Source organism: Nycticebus coucang, chromosome 4, assembly GCF_027406575.1.
Source record: "Nycticebus coucang isolate mNycCou1 chromosome 4, mNycCou1.pri, whole genome shotgun sequence".
Lineage (NCBI taxonomy): Eukaryota > Metazoa > Chordata > Mammalia > Primates > Lorisidae > Nycticebus > Nycticebus coucang.
This window is the reverse complement of record NC_069783.1, coordinates 46,296,816-46,324,175: the sequence shown is the minus strand read 5'-3', so window position 1 is coordinate 46,324,175 and position 27,360 is coordinate 46,296,816. Positions and strand designations below refer to the sequence as shown.

General features: G+C 37.1%; 1 protein-coding gene and 1 non-coding gene across 2 annotated transcripts in view; both read left to right on the top strand.

The window, feature by feature from the left end:
• Nucleotides 1-27,360, top strand: part of FBXO11 (F-box protein 11) — a 111,419-nt gene that overhangs the window by 67,120 nt on the left and 16,939 nt on the right. The window contains exons 2-13 of the mRNA XM_053590145.1: nt 8,660-8,787; nt 8,937-9,018; nt 9,814-9,958; nt 11,443-11,572; nt 12,722-12,805; nt 12,882-13,014; nt 15,092-15,198; nt 15,621-15,732; nt 15,817-15,923; nt 16,006-16,143; nt 24,774-24,991; nt 26,504-26,589. Coding sequence (XP_053446120.1) covers nt 8,660-8,787; nt 8,937-9,018; nt 9,814-9,958; nt 11,443-11,572; nt 12,722-12,805; nt 12,882-13,014; nt 15,092-15,198; nt 15,621-15,732; nt 15,817-15,923; nt 16,006-16,143; nt 24,774-24,991; nt 26,504-26,589 — 1,470 coding nt within the window. The remainder of the gene's footprint in view (nt 1-8,659; nt 8,788-8,936; nt 9,019-9,813; nt 9,959-11,442; nt 11,573-12,721; nt 12,806-12,881; nt 13,015-15,091; nt 15,199-15,620; nt 15,733-15,816; nt 15,924-16,005; nt 16,144-24,773; nt 24,992-26,503; nt 26,590-27,360) is intronic.
• Nucleotides 21,178-21,284, top strand: LOC128585159 (U6 spliceosomal RNA). Its single transcript, XR_008379901.1, has one exon. It is a non-coding gene; the product is annotated as a U6 spliceosomal RNA (small nuclear RNA).

Sequence of the window (27,360 nt, the reverse complement as noted above, 5' to 3'; positions counted from 1 at the left end):
ATGTATACATGTTTGTGGATTTATAGATAGGATGAAGTTGAGGCAGTTCTTGTCAGTTTGTTTCGTGTAAAGAGGTAAGGTTGTCATAGCCTATCACTAGTGATGGCTTCATGAATTGAATAAAATTAAAGGATTTTCCATCTGTGGGAATCAACATTTATTGAATACTTACTGGATTCCAAGATAAACACTGAAAAATATAAAAGAAAACCCTTGCCTTTAGAGTTTATAATTTTGCTAGGGAAATAATGGCATATAACAAAAAAGTGAATACAACATAAGGCAGCTAGGGTTTAATAAGAAATATATGGCACATATACAGTACACAGAAGTTCAAAAGAAGAAGAAAACATAAATGAATAGAAATTTTTTTTTCTTCCCTAAGCTTTCTCCTTTTCTGCTTATCAAAATGGTAGCCAAGTAATCTTTGCAGACTGATCTCTGTTTAAGTACTTTATGACACTGTACCTGATTCTCAGAACAGTCACTGGTAATTTATTGTGAGAACTATACAGAAATTTAGCACAATTTTTTTTTTTTTTTACCTCAGCACAGAGTTCAATACAGTATTTATAGAACTGAGATTTGAGTACTTTAGAACAGGACAATGTTTACAAATGGTAATTTGAGTTTTTTTTCCTGTTTAATTTTAATAGAATTTATTGGTTTTCTTTTGCATGCGTCTTTTGGAAGACCTCTCTGGGTTCCTCTGGTTATCTTGTTTTTGGACTGCTTCTTCTGAAGCTAAAGGCCCTTTTTTGCTTCTTAGCTTTTGAATCTTCTGAAAACCCCAACGCACAGAGCCTTCTTGGTCACAAATTGGTGGTGGGTTCTTTGGTAATATAGAGGGGGGAAAGGTATACTCATTTCCCAACTCCCTCCATGTCTTCTCAAAGACATCATACTTGGTCTTGAGATTTTTGAGCATCTTTTTCCTCTGGTCTATGCTCATTGGCAGATAGAGTTTGATGTGTCATAATTGCATACCTTGATGGTCAAGGCAACGATTCAAACCTCCAAATCTGGTGTCCTCAGGGTTTGCCATGACCCTTTCATTACCACTTCTTGCTTTATTTTTTACCTTTTCCTTTTTGTTGGGTATTTTCAATGACAAGAGTCTTTTCACAACATCATTATCCATCTCAATTCCAGGGACATTCTGGTAGTCTTTGAGCAGAATGGAATGGAGTACAGCTCATTATCTAGGCTTAGCTGAACTGGTCTGAATGGAATATCCACTGGGGCCTGGGTCCCAGTTGAACTGTCCCACCCTCACACGGCCTTAAGCATGGTGACTTTTAACCTCTGTAGGGCTCTCATCTATGGGTTGCGTGGGCATCGCCATGCTGGCTCAGGCTTGGAAAGTTTGGGTTTTATATGGTATGCATGATTCAAATCATGTAGCTTCTTGAATTTATTTGCTGTGTGTTGCAGGTTGCAGCTGAATGAACACTTACCTTTCTTGTTACAACCTCAGAGTTCCTTACTTTTCAGTCTTTAATATTTGCTGTGTTGATGATGAGAAGGAAAGGCTTCCAGAGTGGAGAAGTATAGTAATAAGATCTAGAGATTTTAAGCAGGTGAAGGTAGTCAGAGAGAGAAATTGTATAGAAGGAAAAGTTTGAGAATGTACTTTACAGTGTTGTAGAAATTAACTGACCACTGAGGACAAGGCAAGACAGGTTAATGAAGATACTACCCTCACATGGTTACACATTACGAATGTATCATAATAAATGAAATATGTCACACAACCCAACCAAAACTGTAAATGTAACTAAACTGTAAGGAAGAAAAGAGGAAGAGGAAATTCATAGGTGTCAGAAATGAGAAATCAGATCAATGCAGTAATTGGCAGCTGGTGCTGCTATATACTAGCTCAGGGACCTTTTGGTCCTGGATAGGTGTGTGCTTAGGGATCTGGGGTAGAATTTTTTTGCACATAATGGGGATAGGAAGTGTGGCCTTGGGCCTTTTCAAAATAGAGCTGGCACAAAGAGCCAGGCATGAGGTGTAGAATCTGAAATAACTTAACCCTGCCCAGAGATTTTATAGAAAGAGAGACCACTAGTCAAACACTCAAAAACAAACTCAGTAGTAGAACAGTCCAAAAGAATGTGAAATGTGTGTTTAAAAATGATTGAAGAGGCAGTGCCTGTAGCTCAGTAGGTAGGGCACCAGCCACATACACCAAGGCTGACAGGGTCGAACCCAGCCTAGGCCAGCTAAAAGAACAATGACAATTGCAGCAAAAAAATAGCCGGGTGTTGTGGCGGGCACCTGTAGTCCCAGCTACTTGGGAGGCTGAGGCAAGAGAATCGCTTAAGCCCAGGAATTTGAGGTTGCTGTGAGCTGTGATGCTACGGCACTCTGCTACCGAGGGCAACATAATGAGATTCTGTCTCAAAAAAAAAAAAAAAAAGATTGAAGGGATGAAACAAAGCATGATGTATGAAGTATTAGATAATGGTGAAAAAGGAATAATAAGACTTGGAATAAATAGAAATTAAGAATATGATCATGGAAATTGGCTTAGGTAGGTTAAATTTCAGAGTAGACAAATACTCTTAACTTAGGCAGAAAAAGCAAAGAGAATCTAGCAGTAAATGTTTAAGAAGAACCAAATCTGAAATACAATCACACAAAAGTAAGAAATTGAAAATACAGGAGTGAAAAAATGCTAGGCTGATATAAAACAAAACAAAAGGTTATTTGAAAAATACTGTTATCAGACAAAAATAGATTTATAAGGCAAAAGCACTGTTAGGGACAAAGAAAGCCATTACATGATGGTAAATAGAATAATTCACCAGGAAGTCATAATTATCTTGAATCTATATGTCCAAATAATGTTATCTCAAAGTACATAAAGCAAAAATTCACAGGCTAAAATCAGACTACCTACAGATATAGTGGGAGATTTTAACATTTCCTTCAGAAGCCAATAAAACATCACCATTACCTTCTACAAAAGTAAAGGCATTGAACAACACAGTTAGCAAGCTCATATTTTTAGACATGTTTAAACTGTACTCTGAAAAATAAAAGAGTATTGATGTTCAAGTACACATGGAACACTCATAGAAATTAACTTCATATTAGACCACAAAGGGATGGCTCCACAAATGCCAAGGCATCTCACACTGGCTGCTTTTATTTACATTGCAGGGGTCCTCAAACTTTTTAAACAGGGGGCCAGTTCACCGTTGGAGGGCTGGATAATAGTTTAAAAAAAAAAAAACCATGAACAAATTCCTATGCACACTGCACATATCTTATTTTGAAGTAAAAAAATAAAACAGGAACAAATACAATCACACCGCCTCATGTGGCCTGCGGGCCGTAGTTTGAGGACCCCTGATACAGTATACAAAGTGGAAAACTTACTTGATTTTTCAAATTTTGTTTGAAAGTACGTTGATTAAATAGTATTAATCAAGAAATAATAATTAAAACACTTATTGAACTGTGAATATGACCCAGGCATACTGCTGAGTATTTTGCATATGTTACTCTGTATTTAAGGATTTTTAAGCAGCCCTGTGAATTACAGGAAGCACATACTATTATCATCGTTAATAGACGTGAAAATTTAGACTTAAATATGTTAATTGACTTACCCAAGGTTGGCCAACTGGAAAACCTCTACTTTTAAACCTCAAGGGGCTAAGGCGCCAGCCACATACACTTGAGCTGGTGGATTCAAATCCAGCCCGGGCCCGCCAAACAACAGTGATGGCTGCAAGCAAAAAATAGCCAGGCATTGTGGCAGGTGCCTGTAGTCCCAGCTACTTGGGAGGTGGAGGCAGGAGACTCACTTGAGCCCAGGAGTTGGAGGTTGCTGTGAGCTGTGATGTTACAGCACTCTACCCAAGGCTACAGCTTGAGGCTCCGTCTCAAAAAATATATAAAAATAAATAATAAATAAATAAATGAAACACTCTTACAACCTCCTTTTTAATGGCTTTGTTATTATAAAATGTATCCAGATTGAGAAGCATACATAAAACTAATATAGAACTAAGATTACCCTTGTAATGCTACCAGGTCAAGAAACAGAGCTTTGCCAGCTACTACAAAAGTCTTCTTTTTTTTTTTTTTTTTTTTTACAAAAGTCTTCTATATGCCTTGTTCCAATTATATCTTCCTCTCTTCTCACTGAAAGTATTTTTATGGTAATCAATTTCTGGCTTTTTTTCTTTATAATTGTGTGTATTCTTAAACATGTGCTTTAATTTTATTTATTTTTTTCCCCACTGTTCTTCCTGTCCATTTTGTTGAAGAAACTGGTAGTTTGACCAGATAAAAGGCACTGTTTTTGTGATATTAGTGACTACTGATCCTCATTTGTTAAATCTGTTAAATTTGTTAAATAATCTGTAATTATTAGCAATTACAAATTAGTGATTCTCTAATTTTATTATTTCTTCATTAATGGTTTATTTCTGCTGTCTTTTTTTTTTTGTTTGTTTTTAAATCTTTTTTTTTGTTGTTGTTTTTGTTTTTGTTTTTAGCCGGGGCTAGGTTTGAACCTGCCACCTCCGGCATATGGGACCGGCGCCCTACTCCTTGAGCCACAGGCGCCGCCCCATTAATGGTTTATTTCTGTGGAGACCCATCCCCGTATCTAATTCTAATACTTGGTCACCGAGTGCTTCAGGGAGGAAGAATAAATCTTTGATTATTTCTCATTACTTATCAATTTTCAAAGCAATGAGTTGGTTTTCACTAGCATGTTTTAAAGTAATCGTTTTTTTCTTTTTTAAGTGTTGTTATGAACTTCTGGTTTTAAATATATTTCAGTTTATTCCAGTTATCCTTACTGATTCATCCTTCTCTCTGGCCAGTGGGAGCTTCTTCAGGTTTGCTCTTTGTCTATTGTATAGCTATGCCATAGTATATTTAACAAATTTTTATTGATGAACATTTTGTTACCCTGCAGTACTGTGTATCTAATCAGTATTGCAATGATTACCTTGGTACATACTACTTAGCCCACACATGTGAAAATAACTATAGGATCAGCTTCCAGAAATGCACTGGGTAAGTAATAGCTATTGCCAAATTGCTCTCCATAGAACAATTAAGAACTGTTTTGTTCTTAATATTGGTATGTTACTGAACTTTTTGACGTGTAATAATATGCTAGATTTTTTTTTTTTTTGGCTTGGTGCCCATAGTACAGTGGTTATGGCGCCGGCCACATACACCAAAGGCTGGCATGTTCTAACCTGGCCCAGGCCATGTGAACAAGAATGACAATTGCAACAACAAAAAAAATAGCTGGGCATTGTGGTGGGCACCTGTAGTCCTAGCTCCTTGGGAGGCTGAGGCAAGAGAATTGTTTAAGCCCAAGAGTTTGAGGTTGCTGTGAGCTGTGACACCACCACACTCTACCGAGGGCGACATAATAAGACTCTTGTCCAAAAAAAGACACCCCGTTTTTATTTGTATTTCATTTGTTTCCTTAATTCTGAACTGTTTTGTTTATGTCCTTGGCCTAATTTTCTATTGAATTGTTGATCTTCTGTATTGAATTGCAGATACTTAGTTATAACAAGGAAGGTACTCCTTTGTGATATGTGTTGCAGGTATTTTTTCCTAATTATGTTTCTTCTTTTGACTATACATATGATGTTTCTGTTCTTCTTTTTTTTTTTTTTCTGTTGCAATTTGGCCAGGGTCGGGTTTGAACCCACCACCCTCGGAGATACAGAGCCGGCGCCCTACTCACTGAGCACTGTGGCGCCACCCACGATGTTTTATTTTCCAAGAAGAATTTAAAAATTTTTAAATATAATGTTCAGATTTATGAGTTTATCTAAACTTAGAAAGGAAGAGTACAATACAGTAATCTCCCTGTTATTTGGCACCCATGGGGATTGGTAGATATAGTTTCTGGGTGATATATATGTAAATGTACTTTCCCATTGCTTGAGTGTTACTATTAAAAGTAGGCTTAACTAATTCTATACTCCATACCATTCAAATCATACTATAAACCCTGTATTGATTTGATACTAACATAAAAATCATGAATTAAAAGCAAATTAGGGCAAATTAAATAAAATAAAGACAGATTTTATTTACTGTAAGTTTTACTGTAATAAAACAGCTTTATAAAGGCAATGTACAATATTAGTTAAATGGCGGTAAATATACTTTTAAATTTCACTACCACATTTTTTTAACTTCAAGTAACATACCTTAACATCTAACACTGTTAGAACACATGGGAGCCACTGAAGTGATGCATGAAGCACTGGTGTTGGGTGCTGCACAAGTTTAAACTCTGAGGATTTTTATTTATTTATTAATTTTTTTGCAGTTTTGGGCCAGGGCTGGGTTTGAATCCGCCACCTCCGGTATATGGGGCTGGCGCCCTCCTCCTTTGAGCCACAGGCACCACCCTCTGAGGATTTTTGTTATTGTTGTTTGGTGGGGTCAAGTACAGGTTGCTTGAGTTCTGGTAAATGGGAAGTTTACTGTACAAAGAAACTCCCTCAAATCCTTCTAGAGTTAAGTTGCTAACCTATTATCCTGTCACCTTCTAATATGTTGGTATATATCCTACAAACAAGGATATGCTCTTGAATAACCACATAGCTACTATTTTTTAAAAATGTTTTGTTTCTTATAGACATGAGGTCTTGCTGTGTTGCCCAGGCTAGTCTCACTCCTGGCCTCAAGTGATCCTCCAACTTTGGCCTCCCAAAGTTCTGAGAATACAGATGTGAGCCACTTTACCCAGCCACTACAACTATTAAAGTTAGACAGTTAACAGTGATACATTACTATTTCATAAAATGTTCAGGGTCCCTTCAAGATTCACCAAGTGTTCTGATAGAATCATTTTTGTAAAATGATCTAGTTCAGAATCACATATTTGATTTATTTGCCATATCTCATCAGTCTTCCTCAATCCCAGCGTATTTCAGTCTGGAACAGTTTCTTATATTTTCTGGATTTTGACAGTTTTGATGATTATGAATCATTGCTTTTACAGAACAAATCAGGCAAATTTGGGTTTGTTTGGTGTTTCTTCATAATTAGATTCAGGTTATGCATCTTTGTCAGGAATATCTAAGAAATGCTATGATCTTACTATATGTTTATCAGGTGGCACACGGTTTCAATTTGTCCTCTTGATGATGTTCACTGTGGTAGTTGATTACGGTAGAGTCTTATTGGCATCTCTACTAATGTAGAGTTATTTTTCTCTTTCTACTTATTTTCTGAGGTCTGCTGTAAATATCCTGTTTATCATCATACTTCTGATTTATTTGTTTATATCAGTATGGATTTATGAGTTGCTATTCTATTGTGTGGGTTATATCTTTTACTGCCATTATTAATTTTTATGCTCCAACATATTTTGCCAAGTGGGAGCCTTTTCACGCTGACTTCTATGTTCTTTTCCCATGCCCTCATTATTCTTGAGTGAATTTTTTCTTTCTGCCACAGAGTATTTCAGGCTTCTATTATACTTTCCTATCCCATTCCTGGAATTAGCTGTTTCTCCAAGGAAGTCTTCATTCATTTATAGAAAATGTTTTTCAGAAGCCAGGGTCCAATTGCTAGTCATGCTTACTGCTTTTGAAATATCACTGCTCCCAAGCTCTGTCAGTGGACAGAACTGGGAAATATAGGCACATACATCCACACATAGCTATACATTTATTTGTATATTTATTTTTATATCTGTCTATATTTGGAAACTGAATTTACACTGAGAGTTCCACTTTCAGTCTAACACTAAAAGGCTTAGTTCTAGCTTCTCTCTTTTAGTATATATTATTCTTTGACAATGACAAATCTGGCTTCTACTATTCTGTTTATTTATTTGATCAGTCCTGTTACTGTATGTAATCTTCAATCTCTGCCATCCCCTCTCCTATGCAATATTCTTTCTCTACTTTTAGCTACGATAACCTATCCCAGGCCACACCCTCTCCCCCATGCATACTTATTTCTTACTTCTCTTGAAGGCCACTGCCACATGCCAGATTACTCTTAAATACTCTTTTCGCCCTAGTTGGTATCTGATATCCTATTCTGAGCTGTCCCTCTTCAAAGACACCTTCCTTACCTCCTTGACTCTAATACCCCTTGGTTAGACTACCCTCTGCACCCCATTTGGGCTCTGCAGTATCAATCCCCTTCCTGCCCCTTTTAATAGGTAGACATCCTCCTCACCTTTTTTTTTTTTTTTAAATGTTCCAAGTTTTATGGAAATCTAACATTCCATTGGCATAAATGTGGTATTTATACAGCAGTACATGTGGAAATATAACATTTCTTTTACATGGTTATCCAGATAATATAAAAGTTGCATCCCTCCTCCTCCTAAATTTGAAGTTTTAAAAATCTCTTCTGGCTGGGCATGGTAGCTTATGCCTATAATCCTAATACTCTGGGAGGCTGAGGCAGGTGTATTGCTTGAGCTCAGGAGTTTAAGACCCTGTCTCTACTACAAATAGAGGAAAACTGAGGCAAGAGGATCACTTGAGCCTAAGAGTTTGAGGTTGCTGTGAGCTATGATGATGCAATGGTGACAAAATGAGACTCTGTCTCAAAAAAAAAAAAAAAAGTTTTCTGTATTTATTAAATTTTTTTTAAAAGTAGGTGTCATTTTTCTTATTGCTTTTGTTTATAACAGATGATGATGTACCTGCAGATATGGTTGCAGAAGAATCAGGTCCTGGTGCACAAAATAGTCCATACCAACTTCGTAGAAAAACTCTTTTGCCGAAAAGAACAGCGTGTCCTACAAAGAGCAGTATGGAGGTAAGTTTTAACATAATGGTTTTTCTCTTTGTAATGAAAGAATTTTTAGGAAACAAACAAAAAATGCAAAGCCATCATTTTTAAGAAGTAATGAATATAAGTAGTAAATATAATTGCTTTATTAGTTTTGGGTGTTTTTGTTTTTGAAGGGTGCCTCAACTTCAACTACAGAAAACTTTGGTCATCGTGCAAAACGTGCAAGAGTGTCTGGAAAATCACAAGATCTATCAGGTATTTCCTATGGTGAAATAAGGGATAGACTGAGATAATTTTTAAATATTTTGTTTGATATTAAAAATAAAAATGAAGTCTTAGTGCCCGTAGCACAGTGGTTACAGCGCCAACCACATACCCCGAAAGTGGCAGGTTCGAACCTGGCCCAGGCCAGCTAAAACAACTGCAACAAAAAATTACACGGGCATTGTGGTGGACACCTGTAGTAACAGCTACTTGGGAGGCTGAGGCAAGAGAATCGCTTAAGCCCAAGAGTTGGAGGTTGCTGTGAGCTGTGATGCTGTGGCACTCTACTGAGAGCAACATAGTAAGACTCCGTCTCAAAAAAAATAAAAAATAAAAATGAAATTTGAGTATTGCATTTGAGATTGAGAAAGTGATTGTTACAGAACATACATTAGAACTCTGACCTCTCCCTCTTTGACTTTTATTGTTGTAAACAAATGCTTTGTATATATTTATTTTAACCAGTTTCTCAGATGGCCCAGTATTTTTTTTTTTTTACTGCAGTTTTTTTTTGGCCAGGGCTGGGCTTGAACCCGCCACCCTCAGCATATGGGGCTGGTGCCCTACTCCTTAAGCTATAGACGCTGCCCAAGAAACAGTATTTGTTAAGTCAGGATAAATGGACATGGATATGTATCGTCTGTGAAAGCCAAATGCTTATGAAATTATGCTCATCAAAAAATAATATTCATTAGATAAAAAGAAAACTATGTGCTTTAAATTAAATGAAAAGGTTATTACTAACACAATAAATAGTTTATATTTTGTCTGTTAATCTTTTTGTAGCAGCACCTGCTGAACAGTATCTTCAGGAGAAACTACCAGATGAAGTAGTTCTAAAAATCTTCTCTTATTTGCTGGAACAGGATCTTTGTAGAGCAGCTTGTGTGTGTAAACGCTTCAGTGAACTTGCTAATGATCCAATTTTGTGGTAAGTGAAAACCTATTCCTTATTATCTTGAGATACATTATTTGCTGCCCAAAATGTTAAATGTGGTAGGGAAGTTGAAGCGTTAGTTGGTAGATACAGTTAAATAGTTACAACAAAATTAAAAGGCTTATAAGTTCCAAGTTACTTGTTTATCACAAACGTGGACTGTCTGTCCAGATGGCATTTATTAATCAGTAAATGAAGTATTTTCTCTGCTGTTTATCAGTTAATAACAACCGAGTGATAATGGAAATGTTTTTTCATTTAATTGGTTTTTAGAGAACATAGTATAATTTAAAATAGCTAATGAATTTAATCTATTAGGTTAGTGAGAGTATAGATTTTGTGTATCACTTTTGGAAAACAGCTGTTTCATGAACCTTAAAATATATGTGCCCTTTAACGCAATAATTCTGCTTCTGAAAATTTTTTGGCCTTATGCATAAATTTTTCATAATAGCATAATTTAGTATTGAAGAAAAATTAGAAATAATCTAAATGTCCAGCAGTAAGGGGATGAACTAAGTAAACCATGTAATGTTTTCTTGAAGCACTGTGATATAGCCACTAACTGATTTTTACAGTGTTATTAGTAACACGAAAAACTGGTGTTATAAAAAGTGAGAAAACAATACAAAATTGATAATGTTCTATAATCACAACTACAATAAAAGACATGATCTAAAAATAAAATGATTAGAAGGAAATGTACTAAACTGTAGTGAATGTATTGAAACTATAGGTTATCTGTTTCTTTATACTTTTCTGTGTTTTACAACAATTAATAAATGCATAATTTTTATGATAAGGTACACTTTATATTTAAGAGAAAAATTAATGCTTATGTTAGAAAAGAAAATGAAGAGAAGAAAACAACATTGTGCGTTGTACAAGAAATGATAATGTTTACTATTACTCCAGTTTTAAGATTTGATGGTTCTTGATATAAGATGTAAATGGACTGAGGATACTGGAAAAATTAAATTCAAAAAGTATTTTTTAAAATTATTTTTTAAAATCATATGATTGTAGGGGAGAGCTGAGAAAGGAAAGGGGGGGTACAAAGGGTGTAGTACACTTTTTGGGGGCGGGACACAATTATAAGAGGGTCCTTATCTAACAAAAGCAGTAAATGTAACCTGTTCTGTGTACCCTCAATGAATCCCCAACAACAACAACAACAACAAAATCGTAATTATTTATATGAAACTTTTACAATAGGGGTAGCTTTTTTTCCCTCCTGAGTAAATAGTCTATTAAGAAATTGACACTTTTCATTCTTTAGGATGAACTAATTTTCATATGCTGTTACATTGTTTCTGCCAAAAACTGTTTTTCACATTTAAAATCCTGTATTTTGATATTCAATTTTGTCTATTCTTATTGAAGTTTTTGAGACCACAATTAATTGTTATAGTAGTTTAAAATTTTATTAGTCTAAAGAATATCTTATCAAGAAGTTCTTAATTCCTTTTTCCCTTCAGGAAACGATTATACATGGAAGTATTCGAATATACCCGCCCTATGATGCATCCTGAACCTGGTAAATTCTACCAAATTAATCCAGAAGAATATGAACATCCAAATCCTTGGAAAGAGAGTTTCCAGCAGTTGGTATGAAGTATAAATAGAAAATACTGATTTATATTATACATCTGTAAATATAAGTTTCTTTTTAAAAAATAAATTTAGCTGGGCACAGTGATGTTTGCCTATAGTCCCAGCTACTCAGGTGGCTGAGGAGGGAGAATGCTTAAGCCCTAGAAGTTCACACGCAGCCTGGGCAACATAGCAAAAGTCTGTTCTGTCCGTCTCCTGCTCCCCCCAAAATAATAATTTTTTTTAAATGAATGAAGTCAAGAATGGGTTTTGAAGGTAAACTAGTGAACATTTATTAACCAGTAAGATATTCAATAGTACGTTTTACTACTGACATATTTATGAATAATTTAGTGACAATAAGCATTGGTAGCCTGAGAGCAGTTAAGACTTCAGTGGGTCTGTTTGAATTTGTATGCCACATTTAGCATAATTTTCATATGGTCTTGTATGAGTGGTCTTCAGCTGGGAATGTTTTGCTCTCTAAGGGACATTTAGCAATGTCTGGAGATACCGCCCCCACCCCCTTTTTTTTTCTCTTTTGCCCCTCTACTTGCTTGGAGACATTTTTTGATTGTCACAATGGGAAGATGGGGTGCAGCTGAGATTTAGCTCGGTAGATGCTACCATGCACTGGACAGCTTCCACAACAAAGAATTATTTAGCCCAGTAGTGCTGCGAATGAAAAACACTGTTCTTTCCTAATTATTCCTGAGTTGTAATCTGTTCCAGATTTTATATTATACTCTATGACAAAATATTACTTAGAAAAATAATTTAGAATTATTTTTGATATTTAATAAAAGTTATTTGTGTAGTGGTACATTGATTTTAGAATATAATGTTTATGGTGGCGCCTGTAGTTCAAGCGGCTAAGGTACCAGCCACATACACCAGAGCTGGTGGGTTCAAATCCAGCCTGGGCCTGCCAAACAATGACAACTACAACCAAAAAATAGCCGGGTGTTGTTGCGGGTGCCTGTAGTCCCAGCTACTTGGGAGGCTGAGGCAAGAGAATCACCTAAGCTCAGGAGTTGGAGGTTGCTGTGAGCTGTGACACCACAGCACTCTACCCAGGGCTATAGCTTAAGACTGTCTCAAAAAAAAAAAAAGAAAAAGAATATAATGTTTATATCTGTAAATGTTTTGTTTTTGGCATTTTAGTATAAAGGTGCACATGTAAAGCCAGGATTTGCTGAACATTTCTACAGTAACCCTGCAAGATACAAAGGAAGAGAAAATATGTTGGTATGTTTGGTTTGTGTTTTTCTGGCTTAAAATGGTAATCTTTCAGTTCTGTACTGACACTGTTATTTTTTTCTAGTATTATGATACTATCGAAGATGCTCTTGGTGGGGTACAAGAAGCCCATTTTGATGGACTTATCTTTGTTCATTCTGGAATATACACTGATGAATGGATATATATTGAATCTCCAATCACCATGATTGGCGCAGGTATTTTGAAATGCATTTATTTTATTCATATCATTTGATTTATATGAGAGGATTTTTTTTTCCTCACTCCCCACTTCCCCGCCCTATATGAGAGGATTTTAAAATGCTAGTGACCTAATCCTATTGAACTTTGATAATACCTTACTGATAAGATAAGAATCAAGATATCTGGGTGCCGCCTATGACTCAGTGAGTAGGGCACTGGCCTCATATACCAAGGGTGGCAGATTCGAACCCAGCCCCAGCCAAACTGCAGCAACAACAAAAAAGGAATCAAGATGTCACACACATTATGTGATGAGTTATGAGTTCAGAAGAAATGAAAATGTTATGAGTTTAGACATTATAGATTATATTTGGTTTTCTTTTTTTTTTTTGAGACAGTCTCAAGCTGTCGCCCTCATAGAGTGCTGTGGCGTTATAGCTTACAGTTGGAGGTTACAGCAACCTCCAACTCGGGCTTAAGCAATCCTCTTGCCTCAGTTTTTCTGCTTTTAAAATGGTGAGACCCTGACCATCTCACTTTTTGCTCAGAATGGTCTCAACCCCATGAGCTCAAGTAATCCACATGCCTCGACCTCTCAGAGTGCTAGGATTTCAGGTGCGACCCACCACACTCAACCTAGATTGTATATATTTCTTGATGTCAATACTTTTTTCCAATTGCCTTTATGTATTAAAGAAAAATATCTTTTATTTTTTATTTGAAAATAAAGATACTGGGTGGTGCCTATGGCTCGAGGAGTAGGGTGCTGGCCCCATATACTGGAGCTGGCAGGTTCAAACCTGGCCCTGGCCAAAAACTGCAAAAAAAAGAAAGAAAGAAAAAGAAAATAAAAATAAAGATACTAATGTTTTTATTGGCAGGGGTTTTAAGGGAACTGAAATGGATTTTTTTTTTTTTTAACTGAAATGAATTTTTAAATACTTTTTGTGGCTCGGTGCCCATAGCTCAGTGAGTAGGGTGCCAGCCACATTATACTGAGGCTGGTGGGTTCGAGCCTGTCCAGCTCGAACATGACAATTGCAACCAAAAATAGCCAGGCGTTGTGGCAGGTGCATGTAGTCCCAGCTACTTGGGAGGCTAAGGCAAGAGAATCTCTTAAGCCCAAGAGTTGGAGGTTACTGTGAGCTGTGATGCCACTGCACTCTACCAAGGGCGACATAGTGAGACTCTGTCTCCAAATAAATAAATACTTTTTATACTATTTCAAAGCTCTTTCATGATCAAATTTCTAAGAATATATGTAATAAAATATCTTTTAAACATTGATGAGTCATTTGAAAATTTGTGCTATCTTGTTTTTTTGAAGATACAGTATGGAGATAATTTTAAAATGGCTAATAATTATTATTTCCTAATGAAATTTGCATTGGCTTCTTTTGTTTCCCTCCCCCATCTCCTCAAAAGAAGAGAAGGAGGGAGTGTGGCAAATTTTTGGTGATTTTTATTATATTCCAAATTGAGACCACTGTTGGAAATAAATTTAAATAAAGAGGTCTCTTTTTTTTCTGAGCTGCTTTTTCTAGCACTGCTGCTGGTTTTGTTTTCATGAGAAACCATTTTTTTCATATGCCATTGCATTTGTTGTTGATGCTATTATCAAAAATATTCTTATTCATGGATTTGGGTATAATAATAATCAAATAATATCCCCCATTAAATATAACTGCTTGTTGTAAAGGCTAATAAAACATAGTTAACTGATGAAGTGTAAATTAGTCTTGCTACTCAATACTGTTTTAAAATAAATTTCCCCTCTGGTGGGGAGGTGGGCGGAGGGAGGGTGATTGGTGGGATTACACCTGCGGTGCATCTTACAAGGGTATATGTGAAACTTAGTAGATGTAGAATGTAAATGTCTTAACACAGTAACTAAGAAAATGCCAGGAAGGCTATGTTAACTAGTGTGATGAAAATGTGTCAAACGGTCTATAAAACCAGTGTATAGTGCCCCATGATCGCATTAATGTGCACAGCTATGATTTAATTTAAAAAAAGAATTTCCCCTCTGTTAATGTACCCATCTATTGAAATGGACTGTAGGTAATATGTCTTAAAATAACTTTTTCACAGCACCTGGAAAAGTAGCAGACAAAGTTATAATTGAAAACACTAGAGATTCAACCTTTGTTTTTATGGAAGGCTCTGAAGATGCTTATGTTGGATATATGACAATAAGGGTAAGAAATTTCAAGATTTAAGATACTTGTGTTGACATTCTTCTTAGTAAAGCATCACAAGAATGGAGAAGCAAGAATCCAAGCTAATACGAGGGGTGGGATAGGAGAATGAGGGAGGGAGTTGGTGGGGGATTCACAGTGTATGGCACACCTCTTGGGGGCAGGACAGAATTATAAGAGGGACTTTAACAAATGCAATCAGTGTAATCAAATTCTTTGTACCCTCAATGAATTCCAAATAATAATAATGAAAAAGATATCTGGGGTGGCACCTGTGGCTCCAAGGAGTAGGGCACCGGCCCCATATACTGGAGGTGGCAGGTTCAAACCCGGCCCCAGCCAAAAAAAAAAAAAAGAAATCTGTGTTAAAATCATAGAGGTGATGGTGGTTGTTTATTTGACACAAAATTTCTACTTTGCAGTTTAACCCTGATGACAAATCTGCCCAACACCACAATGCACACCACTGCTTAGAGATTACAGTAAATTGTAGTCCTATTATTGATCACTGTATCATCCGAAGTACATGTACAGGTTAGTGTTTTCTTTATCTTTGACAATGAAGTTGACTCAGTGTGTTGTTGCCAGTAGGTTTTTAATGAATAAATTTTCTTACAGTTGGTTCTGCAGTATGTGTTAGTGGTCAAGGAGCATGTCCTACTATCAAGCACTGTAACATCAGCGACTGTGAAAATGTTGGACTTTATATAACAGATCATGCACAGGTATTTTTGAATTTGGGCTTTTTTTCAATAAATTTAATTTATTTTTTAAAACTCTACTAATGTTTGTTTCTGGTTGTTTTAGGGAATATATGAGGATAATGAAATTTCCAATAACGCTTTAGCTGGGATTTGGGTTAAAAATCATGGAAACCCAATTATTAGACGGAATCATATTCATCATGGACGTGACGTTGGTGTGTTCACATTTGATCATGGCATGGTAAGAACATTTATTTTTAATAAAACTGATACTGATGCCTATATCAGTAATATTTGAAATATGTTTCAGTATTATTTTCTCATTTCCAAATTACCTGAATTGACGAGTATAGGATGGTTTTAAAACAATTTCAGTATTAAAATCAATATGGCAGTATTCATTCTACAAGTGTATGCATGAAACATTAAATCTATGTAGAAATGATAGAGTTCTTAGGGAATTGATGTGGTCTTTGAGAGGAATAAAGTTCTAATCCAGTAGTTGGTTCTCAATCAGTAAGGTAATCTTTCAATTAATAGAAGTTATTGTGCATAAAAATCACCTGTAAGCTTTTTTTAAAAAATGAAGATCCTGTTTTCTCCCCCAATGTGATAAATCAGAATTTCCAAAAATAAAGCCTAGGAGATGTGTTCTTTAAAAAGCACCATAAGATAGTCTAATGCAGGTTGTCTGTAGAGCAAGTACTCTTTGAGAAATAATGGTTTCATCAGTAGTTTAGTTTCCGTTCTATTCCTCTTGAAAAATCTTTTAATTGGCAGAACACTGATAGGAGATACAGTGATAATAAAATATCAGTTCCAAAACTGTTATACAGCAATTATATTAGACATCGTATGGATGATACTGTGTTTTAAATACTACTAAATGAATTTACATAATTTATTCTAGAGACATGATCTTTTGAGGTCTCTGAGATAACTATTTCAAAATAGTGATTGAAAATAATGTTCTTGGATATCTATTCAGATTTTTTTTTCATTTAATGTCTAATTTTCCTTGTAATTTTCAACTCCTAGTATAGCACTTGCAAATTTTTTTTGTGTGGCAGGATCAAAGTGATGGGAAAGAGGGTAATAACAGTGGCAAACAGGGTTATGAAGAGGTTTTGTTGCCTGTTACATAGTATTAACCTAGCAATGTTGGATTTATACACATAGATTTTCAATGGCAAAGAAAATTTTTTATTGTTTTCGCCTAGAACCTTAATACAGAGCTCTTTCTAAAAACTAAACTAATGAAATAATAATTAGAACTAAAAATAAGTAGTTTCAGACCAGAGGTCAATTCATCAGATTAGCTAATTCCTAGCATAACTGTAACCTGAGAAAAACAATTCAATTACAACTCAGGCTGTAGCTTGGTCCTGGAGGTGACCACTTTAACCTTCTCCAGCATAAATAAAGAAATAAATACTTTGTCAGACAGCTAACTCTTTTCCCCAAGGGTTGGGAAATGGGGGAGTCTGGGTAAGGGTGTGGCTATCCAAACAAAAGTCTCTTGAGAATTTGCCCTTCCCTAGAGATTTATATTGATTACAGTTCTTAAGTAGAACTCTTCACTTTGTAGTGGAACTATATTGTGCTGCTATTTCATTGCCTGTGCTGTCTTTAGGCTGTGCCATAATACAATTCAAGTATCACATTTATATGTGAGCTTCTGTCTCATTCACAAATGATCTGAGGTTATCAAGATAATTTTAACCTTAGGACATGTTCCTCATTTTTTAAAAAACCTGTGGTAATGTCCCTAACTGAAGTCTGCCATAGTAATCTACTCCTCATCACAGACTCCTTATACAGTTTATTCTTTTTTAATAGATTTGAGCTTATAAATACACATATTACAGTATTCTTTTAAAAAACAACTTTAGGCAGTGTTGTAGGCACATATTCCCATTAAAGATGAATGAGAAGATTGTAAAATAGTATACATTTGTAAGGAAAGGATGGAAATAAAGCATATCCTGGGCAGATCATATCTTATTATACCAGCTTTAGTTTTGTGACAATCCTTAAAAATCCTTTGGCATGTTCTTCCATTCCGGGTATTCCTTTGGCTTATCTTATCTTCTTTGTGTAGGCAGCTCATGATTGGTAGAATTATCTCTATCACAAAGGATTACTATTTTTAAAATTTGGTTTTGTTTTCTGTAGAGCTTCAAAGAACATCAGCATGTCACAGCATGCTAGATCTGGTGACTCATACCTTCTGTGCTTTGGGAGGCCAAGGTGGGAGGATTGCTGAGCTCAGGAGTTCTGGACGAGCCTGGGCAACATAGCAGGACCCCATCTCTACAAAATATATATATTTTTTTTTTTTTGTAGAGACAGAGTCTCACTGTACCGCCCTCCGGTAGAGTGCCGTGGCGTCACACGGCTCACAGCAACCTCTAACTCTTGGGCTTACGGGATTCTCCTGCCTCAGCCTCCGGAGTAGCTGGGACTACAGGCGCCCGCCACAATGCCCGGCTATTTTTTTGTTGCAGTTTGGCCGGGGCCGGGTTTGAACCCGCCACCCTCGGCATATGGGGCCGGCGCCCTACTCACTGAGCCACAGGCGCCACCCCAAAATATTTTTTTTAATTAGCTGGGTGTGGTGGTGTGTGCTTATAGTCCCCCAGCCACTGAGACTGAAGCAGGAGGCCAGGCATGAGAAGCTACAGAGGGCTATCATTGTGCCAGTGCATTTTAACTTGGGCAACAGAGCAATACCCTATGTCTAAAATAAATAAACAAATAAATAAATGTCATAGCAGTACCAATTTGCCATAAAGTTTTTGGAGCATTCGTTCTAAATTTCTGAATTTTAACACATGAGAGATGAGATTCCCTGTGCTCTTTATGTTAAGAGTTGGCTGTCCTTCTCCTTTCACTTCTTACTTTGGATAGTCTCCCTTAGACAAGAAGTATAAGTTTTATTTTATTTTATTTATTTATTTTTGAGACAGTCTTTCACTCTGTTGCCATGGGTAGAGTGCCGTGCATCATAACTCATAGCCACCTCAAACTTTGGGCTCAAGTGATCCTCTTGCCTCAGCTTCCCAAGTACCTGGGATTACAGGTTCCTGCTGCCACACCTGGCTCGTTTTTTTTTGTATTCATAGTACAGACAGGGTCTCGCTTAGGCTGGTCTCAAACTTTAGAGCTCAAGCAATCCACCTGCCCCTGCCTCCCAGAGTGCTAGGATTATAGGCGTGAGCCACCATGCCTGGCTGGAAGCATAAGTTTTAGATGAAGGAAATTGCACATTAGTTTCCTTCTTCAGATTTACCTCTTATGCCTATGTTATTTATATGAAAATACCAACTATAAGGATATTAGACCTTTTTCTTCTATGGTCCAGTCATACCACTAGATCTGTATCATATTAGATCATTAGCTAGGCTTAGAGCCTTTAATTACTTAGAGAAAACTTCACCTTGCTGAAGATCTAAGGTAACATTTGTTAGCTCTTAGCACCCTCCTGTTCTTTATCCAGATTTCCTAGTGTTTGGCAAATGTAGATTATAGCTTGGAGTTGTAGAAGTTTATTTCAGTGAAGATAGCATATTTTTTTCTGCTTTTTTGTTTGTTTTGTTTTATTTTATTTGGAGAGTTTATCTTGAAATGCTTAAATACTTTATTATTTGTTCTTTTTGTTTGTTTGGAAATGGTCTTACTTTCTTGCCCCCAGTAGAGTGCTGTGAGGTCATAGCTCACAGCAACCTCAGACTCACTCAAGTGATCATCTTGCCTCAGCCTCCCAAGTAGCTGAGACTACAGGTGCCTGCCACAGTGCCCACCTATTTTTAGAGACAGGGTCTTACTCTTGCTCAGGAGCTGATCTCCAACTAGTAAGCTTAAGCAATCCACTTGCCTCGGCCTCCCAGAGTGCTGGGATTACAGGTGTGAGCCATCGCACCTGGCCCTGAACACTTTTTACTTCATCACATTTAATACAGAATATGTCAGGCCCGTCATGGTGGCTCATGCCTGTAATCCCAGCACTCTAGGAAGCCAAGAAAGGTGGATTGCCTGAGGAGTTTGAGACCAGCCTGAACAAGAACGAGATCTCTACTCTACAAAAAATAGAAAAATTAACTGGGCCTTATGGCTGGTACCTATAGTGCTAGTTGGGAAGCTGAGGTATGAGGATCATTTGAGATTGCTTAAGCTTTGATGCCACAACACTCAACCCTGTGAGACTGTTTCAAAGAAAAGGGAAAAATGAATATTTCACTTAAAAATAAATATAGGGCAGCACCTGTGGCTCAAAGGAGTAGGGCACTGGCCCTATATAACAGAGGTGGTGGGTTCAAACCCGGCTCTGGCCAAAAACTGCAAAAAAAAAATTAAAAATATATTGGGTTGCCTGTGGCTCAGTGGGTGGGGCACCAGCCCCATGTACCAAGGGTGGCAGGTTCGAGCCCAGCCCTGGCCAGCTAAAACAGCAGTGGCAACTGCAACAAAAAATAGCTGGGCGTTGTGGTGGGCACCTGTAGTCCCAGCTACTCAGGAGGCTGAGACAAGAGAATCGCTTAAGCCCAGGAGTTTGAGGTTGCTGTGAGTTGTCACGTCACAGCACTCTACTCAGGGAGACAGCTTTGAGACTCTGTCTCCAAAAAAAAAAAAAAAAAATTAAATATATAGATTAGAGCTACTGAGGTTGCATCTTTAAAAGGCAAGGTAGAGTGGGCGGTGCCTGTGGCTCAGTCGGTAAGGTGCCGGCCCCATATACCGAGGGTGGTGGGTTCAAACCCAGCCCCGGCCAAACTGCAACCAAAAAATAGCTGGGCGTTGTGGCGGGCGCCTGTAGTCCCAGCTATTTGGGAGGCCGAGGCAAGAGAATCGCTTTAAGCCCAGGAGTTGGAGGTTGCTGTGAGCTGTGTGAGGCCACGGCACTCTACTGAGGGCCATAAAAGTGAGACTCTGTCTCTACAAAAAAAAAAAAAAGGTAAGGTAGAATTCTGTCTTAAATTTTTACAGTTGTGCATTATTGGATAATTTACACTAGAGTTGTATCTCTTAACAAAATAGATGCATTTTATTAAATATATATTTTAAAGCAAAATGACATTAACTGAACCCATAATAAAGAGGTAAAATTGTGCAGCAAAGAATATGTAGTTAGAACTACCCTAGAAGGATACAGGGTGTGCGATGGAATAGGGGAGTTGAATTCTGATCTCCCATAATAGAAAGTTAATAAATAATATCTAAAACTGAAAAGTCAAGGTAAGTAATATGAATGTGTTTCTTAAAAATATAGAGGTAAGCGCTCAATTCAGCCACACATATATTAAAATTGGAACACTACAGAGAAGATTAACATGGCCCCTGTGCAAGGATGACACATGGGTTCATGAAATGTTCCATATTTGAAAATATACATAGGTAGCCGGGCGCTGTGGTGGGCGCCTGTAATCCCAGCTACTCGGGAGGCTGAGGCAAGAGAATCGCTTAAACCCAGGAGTTGAGGTTGCTCTGAGCTGTGTGAGGCCACGGCACTCTACCAAGGGCCATAAAGTGAGACCCTGTCTCTACAAAAAAAAAATGAAAATATATATAGAGAGATAAGTAAAAAAGAAAAAATAAGCTAAAAGAATTGAAAGTGTGGGCCTTTGGATAAGGGAAAATCAGGAGAGAGGTCCACTGTTTAATTATCTTATGGATGTACTTGACTCTCTTAATAATGTGTACAATCAAAGGAAAGCAGAGAAAGAGCATGCCCTGTATTTGAATATAATGTTTAGTTAATGTATATCAAAGTTCCAGTGTCATATGTTTAACTAGTATAGCCGGGACATGACCATGGCCTGTTATTGGAATCTTCAAAAGAGCCCAATAAATAATACTTATTTTCCTGTCCCGTTTCTGAAAAACTTAAGAAATAAAGTAATATGGGGAGGCTAACCTATCACCTTTATTACTCTTAAAAACTAAGCTTAATTGAGTATGGTAGCATATGCCTATAGTCCGAGCTACTCAGGAGGATCGGTTAAGGATAAGAGTTTGAGGCTGTGGTGTACTATGATTGTACCTCTGAATAGCCACTGTACTCAGACCTGAGCAATATAGTGAGACCCCATCTCTGAACATACATAAATAAAGATTAAGTTGGAGGACATAGCTTAGAATGAGAGTCTGATAGGTCTGTTAAACTATATCCCAAATTCTTGTCCATTTAGTCACAGCCAGGGTTGAGGAGGAGTAGCAAAAAGTATGTCCCTAAAGGCAACTCACTTCTATAAGGAAAAAGGATGAAGCTGAGTTGAGCATACCCAGTTTATTTTTTGTGAAGTTTACCAGTTAGACGTCATTCAATTCCGGGCAGAGAAAGACTTAAGAGTTACACTAATTAAACTCCCTCTTTATGGATAGAAACATCAGAAACCAGCCTTTGAAAGAGTAAGACACTGTCTATACTAAAAATATAGTATAGCTGAGCATGGTAGCTCATACCTGTAGTCCCAGCAACTTAGGAAGCTGAGGCAGGAGGATCACTTAAACTCAGGAGTTTCAGATTGCTGTGAGCTAGGCTGATGCCACAGTACTTAGTACTGTAGTCTGGGCAAGAGAGTGAACCGTCTCAAAAAAAAAAATCAGAAATGGTGGATTGTCTCCAAGCTCAAATTAAGATCTGTTAGCCTGGCTCGGTGCCTGTGCCTCAAGTAGCTAAGGCACCTGCCACATACACTTGAGCTGGCGGGTTCGAATCCAGCCTGGATCCACCAAACAACCACAGCTGCAACCAAAAAATAGCCGGGCGTTGTGGCGGGCACCTGTAGTCCCAGCTACTTGGGAGGCTGAGGCAGGAGAATCACTTGAGTTGGAGGTTGCTGTGAGCTGTGATGCCACGCACTCTACCCAGGGCAACGGCTTGAGGCTCTGTCTCAAAAAAAAAAAAAAAGATTTGTAGCCTATGGGTGGCGCCTGTGGGTCAGTGAGTAGGGCACCAGCTCCATATGCCGGAGGTGGCGGGTTCAAACCCAGCCCCAGCCAAAAACTGCAAAAAAAAAAAAAAAAAAAAGATCTGTTAGGCTAGATTTGTTTTTGATAGTCAGTTTTGCCATAATAGTCTATATATGTACCAACTATATGTACATCAACTTCTGTTTAGTATAAAGTCAAGAAAAAACTTGAATATTTGAAGTTGCTATCTTTTATATAATCCCCTAATTATAAAAAAAGATTATAATCCAAATGTAGAGATGTAATTTATAATTTGTAATTTATTTGTAGAAAATGAAACCTGAAATGAAACCTACTGCTGCTGAATGTTATTTTTAAAGATGTTTCCTTAAAGATGAATCCCCAACAATAAAAAAATAAAATAAAATAAAATAAATTAAAAAAAAAAAAGATGTTTCCTTAAAGAGTTAAATATACGATGGGTCAAAAGTATTCAGAATTATATCCTGTTTTACTCTCTACTGAATTTGGCAAAAAGTTCAGCAGCTGTTTGAGTACTTGCCATGTGTAGTCTTATGGATGCTCCAGAAGTTATAATAATTTTTTCAGAAGTTAATGATCAGATTGAAATGAACATGACAAATAGAGAAATAGTACAAGGCAATATATGGAAATAAGGTAAGAATACTTGTGCTATAGCGTTTTTGAAGAGAAAAGACGACCAAACACATTCTGTTTTTGAAGAGAGGTGGATTGGGATATTAAATGGCTTCTTAGAAATGCCATCTTATAAATAACTTGTTTGTCTCTTAATGTTCAGTCTTGATTGAGTCTTTGACATTTATTTATTTTTTATTTTTTATTTTTGTAGTTTCTGGCTGGGGCTGCGTTTGAACCCGCCACCTCCGGCATATGGGGCCAGCGCCCTACTCCTTTGAGCCACAGGCGCTGCCCGATTGAGTCTTTGACATTTATAATATCAGTATTACAGTAACTTTCATCCTCATTAAATATGTCCATTATTTAAAAGTATAAAGAAAGGCTTAATTGTGTGTAATTCCACCACTCAGATAGCCACCACCTTACATTTTGTCATCCTTTTTCTTTCAATAAAATTGAAATTATACTTACTGTATACTAGTTTAAAACGTGTTCTTTTCATTCAGTGTGTATAGCTTGAGCATAAGTCTTCAAAAACATTTTATTTAGCCAGTTTTCTATTATTGGGCTAAGATACACTTTTTATTTGGTTTGCTGTTTCTGTAAGTCTCCAAACATGTTTAGGTCAGCTTTTTTTTTTGGGGGGGGGGAGGAGACAGGGTCTTGCTTTTGTCTCCTGAGCTGGAGTGCAATGGGTATCAGTCATAACTCACTGCAACCTCAAACTCTTGGGCTTGAGTGATTCTTTTGCATCAGACTCCCTAGTAGCTGGGACTACGGGCATGTGTCACCATCCTCAGCTAATATTTCTATTTTTTGTAGAGACAGAGTCTGACTCTTGTTAGGCTGGTCTTGAGCTTCTGGCCGTGAGCAATCCTCCTGCCTCAGCTTCATGAAGTGCTAGGAATATAGGTGTGAGCCACTGCACCCGGCCTACTCCTGAAAGGTCAACTTTTAAGAAGTTGATTTATTAGGACATTTTTAAGGCAACCAGGGTTTATTTTCTTTAATGACTTTTGCCTTTTATTAAAGAGCATATACTTTTTAGGTAATGTTTATTTGCATGTATTGTATAAACCTTTTTCTGTTTTTCTTTCCTCCCTTTGAATATATATTTAGTAATAAGAAGACCTGTAGTCTTTTTACTAAATCATTTAAATTTTCTTTGCATGTTTATTGTTTGAAGTTTAGTATGTATCTGTTTTCACTCTTACTCTTGAATATTTTGATACTTTTTTAATGGCATTTCATTTTTAGAAAGTAATATTTACCTAAAGATCTAATTTTTGTATTTTTCAGGGTTACTTTGAAAGTTGCAACATACACAGAAACAGAATAGCAGGCTTTGAAGTAAAAGCCTACGCTAACCCCACAGTAGTTCGATGTGAAATTCACCATGGACAGACTGGAGGAATATATGTCCATGAAAAAGGAAGAGGACAATTTATAGAGAATAAAATCTATGCAAACAACTTTGCAGGTGTATGGATTACCTCAAATAGTGACCCAACAATAAGGTATTTATGTATAATTATGGGTGGAAATTGCTTTTTCACTTCAGAGTTTAAGAAAACATACTTTTGTGCAGTATATTTTCCTAATTAAAAGTCTGCACATCCGAATGAGACTAGCTATTGTCTGTTTTTGATGTTCCATTCTAAGCCATGCACAATATCATTTTATGAACAGTTGTGACTGTTACGATTTTTATTTTAAATTCATGAAACTGCATTATAAATGAGTAAAATAGGGCCACGGCCTTCCCTTAGAACTTGAATAAATTTGTCTTCTCTCTTTTTTTCTGAGACTTATGAGATAGAGTAATTCAAAAAATTAATTATTCCAAAGATTTTTAGATGGAGAGACTAAAATTAAAGTTAAAACTTTAAGCTGTTACTTTCCCTTATGAGTTTCTACAGCCCCCTTTGGCGACAGTAAGGAAGCAAACAAATCAACTTTTTTTTTTTGTTTTGAGACAGAGTCTCACTGTGTCATCCTTGGCAGAGTGTCATGGCATCACAGCTCACAGCAACCACTAACTCTTGGGCTTAAGCGATTCTCTTGCCTCACCCTCCCAAGTAGCTGGGACTACAGGCACCCACCACGATGCCTATTTATTTTTTGTTGCAGTTGTCATTGTTTAGCAGGCCTGGGCTGGGTTTGAATCTGCCTGCCTTGCCTCAGTGTATGTGGCTGATGCCCTAAGCACCGAGCTGTGGGCGCGGAGCCCAAACAAATCTAGTCTGTTTTTTTTTTTTTTTTTGAGACATTCTCAAGCTGTTGCCCTGGGTAGAGTGCCATGGCATCATAGCTCTCAGCAATCTCCAACTTGGGCTCAAGCGATCCTTTTGCCTCAGTTTTTCTATTTTTAGTAGAGACAGGGTCTTGCTCTTGATCAGGCTGGTCTCAAACTTGTGAGCTCAAGCAATCCACCGCCTCGGCCTCCCAGAGTGCTAGGGTTACAAGCACGAGCCACCACAGCCGGCAAAAATCTAGTCTTAAAAGCATCGATCAACACTGTAGAAATAGAGCTCTTATAATTAAATAAAACATCATTAATTATTTTTAATTGTCAAATTGTATTATGTTATGAGATCTCCATCTTATTAATATTCATCGAGTGTTTCTAAATCACCCCCCAAAATTTTTAAGCATATTAGCTGTTCTGAGGAGAACTTCAAGAATGCTGTTTGGAAGACACAATGTAAGAAGGACTTTACCTAACAAATGAAATCCGTGTAACCTGGTTTCTTGTACCCTCAATGAATCTCCAACAGTAGAAAAAAAAAAAAAAGAATGCTGTTTTGTCTCAGATAATACTTGGCTTTTCCAAAGCCTTAGATCTTAAAAGAACTAAAAGAAAATTTGGAAATTCATCTAATCTGAGTGTTTTATTCTAAAAATTAAGAAACTGAGGCCCACAGAAGTTAAATAATTTATCACATGACTATGAGAGGCCTTAATAGTTGTATAAAACAAGTAAGCTTTGCTGAGTAAATGCTTATTTTTTTTATTTCATGTAATTATAGGGGGAATTCTATATTTAATGGAAATCAAGGAGGAGTTTACATCTTTGGTGATGGACGAGGCCTTATTGAAGGAAATGATATTTATGGTAAGCATATGGATTGGATTTTTTTTGTTGTTTTTGTAGAGACAGTCTTACTTTATCGCCCTTGTGAGGCGTCACACAGCTCACAGCAACCTCCAGTTCCTGAACTTAGGCGATTCTCTTGCCTCAGCCTCCCAAGTAGCTGGGACTACAGGAGCCCACTGCAATGCCCGGCTATTTTTTTTTTTGTTGTTGCAGTTCAGCCAGGACCAGGTTTGAACCCAGCACCCTACTCACTAAGCCACAGGCACTGCCCTGGATTTGTTTTATGAAACTTGTAGATTGGGCTTGGCACCTATGGCTCAAGCAGCTAAGGCGCCAGCCACATACATCTGAGCTGGCGGATTTGAATCCAGCCTGGGCCTGCCAAAAAACGATGGCTGCAACCAAAAAATAGCCAGGCTGTGATGCCACGGCACTCTACCCAGGGTGACAGCTTGAGGCTCTGTCTCAAACAAACAAACAAAAAAAAAAACTTGTAGATTGGTCTGTCTTCATTATTTGAGCAAAATGGACCATTTTGAAACTATCCAAGTGGGAAAACTAATCCAGTTTCTTTAAATTCTCAATAAATAGTATTCTCTAATATTTATTCACTAACACTATGCCAGATACCAGGGATGAAAATACAAACAAGACCCTAGTCTCAAAGAATACCTATAGTTTTTTAGATTCATTCTATTAAAAGTGAATAAATTATTTCTGTGGTAGTCTAATATAACTTGTACTAACTAGAGAAGGAAAATTCTTATTCCTCATTAAAGCTTTAAAATA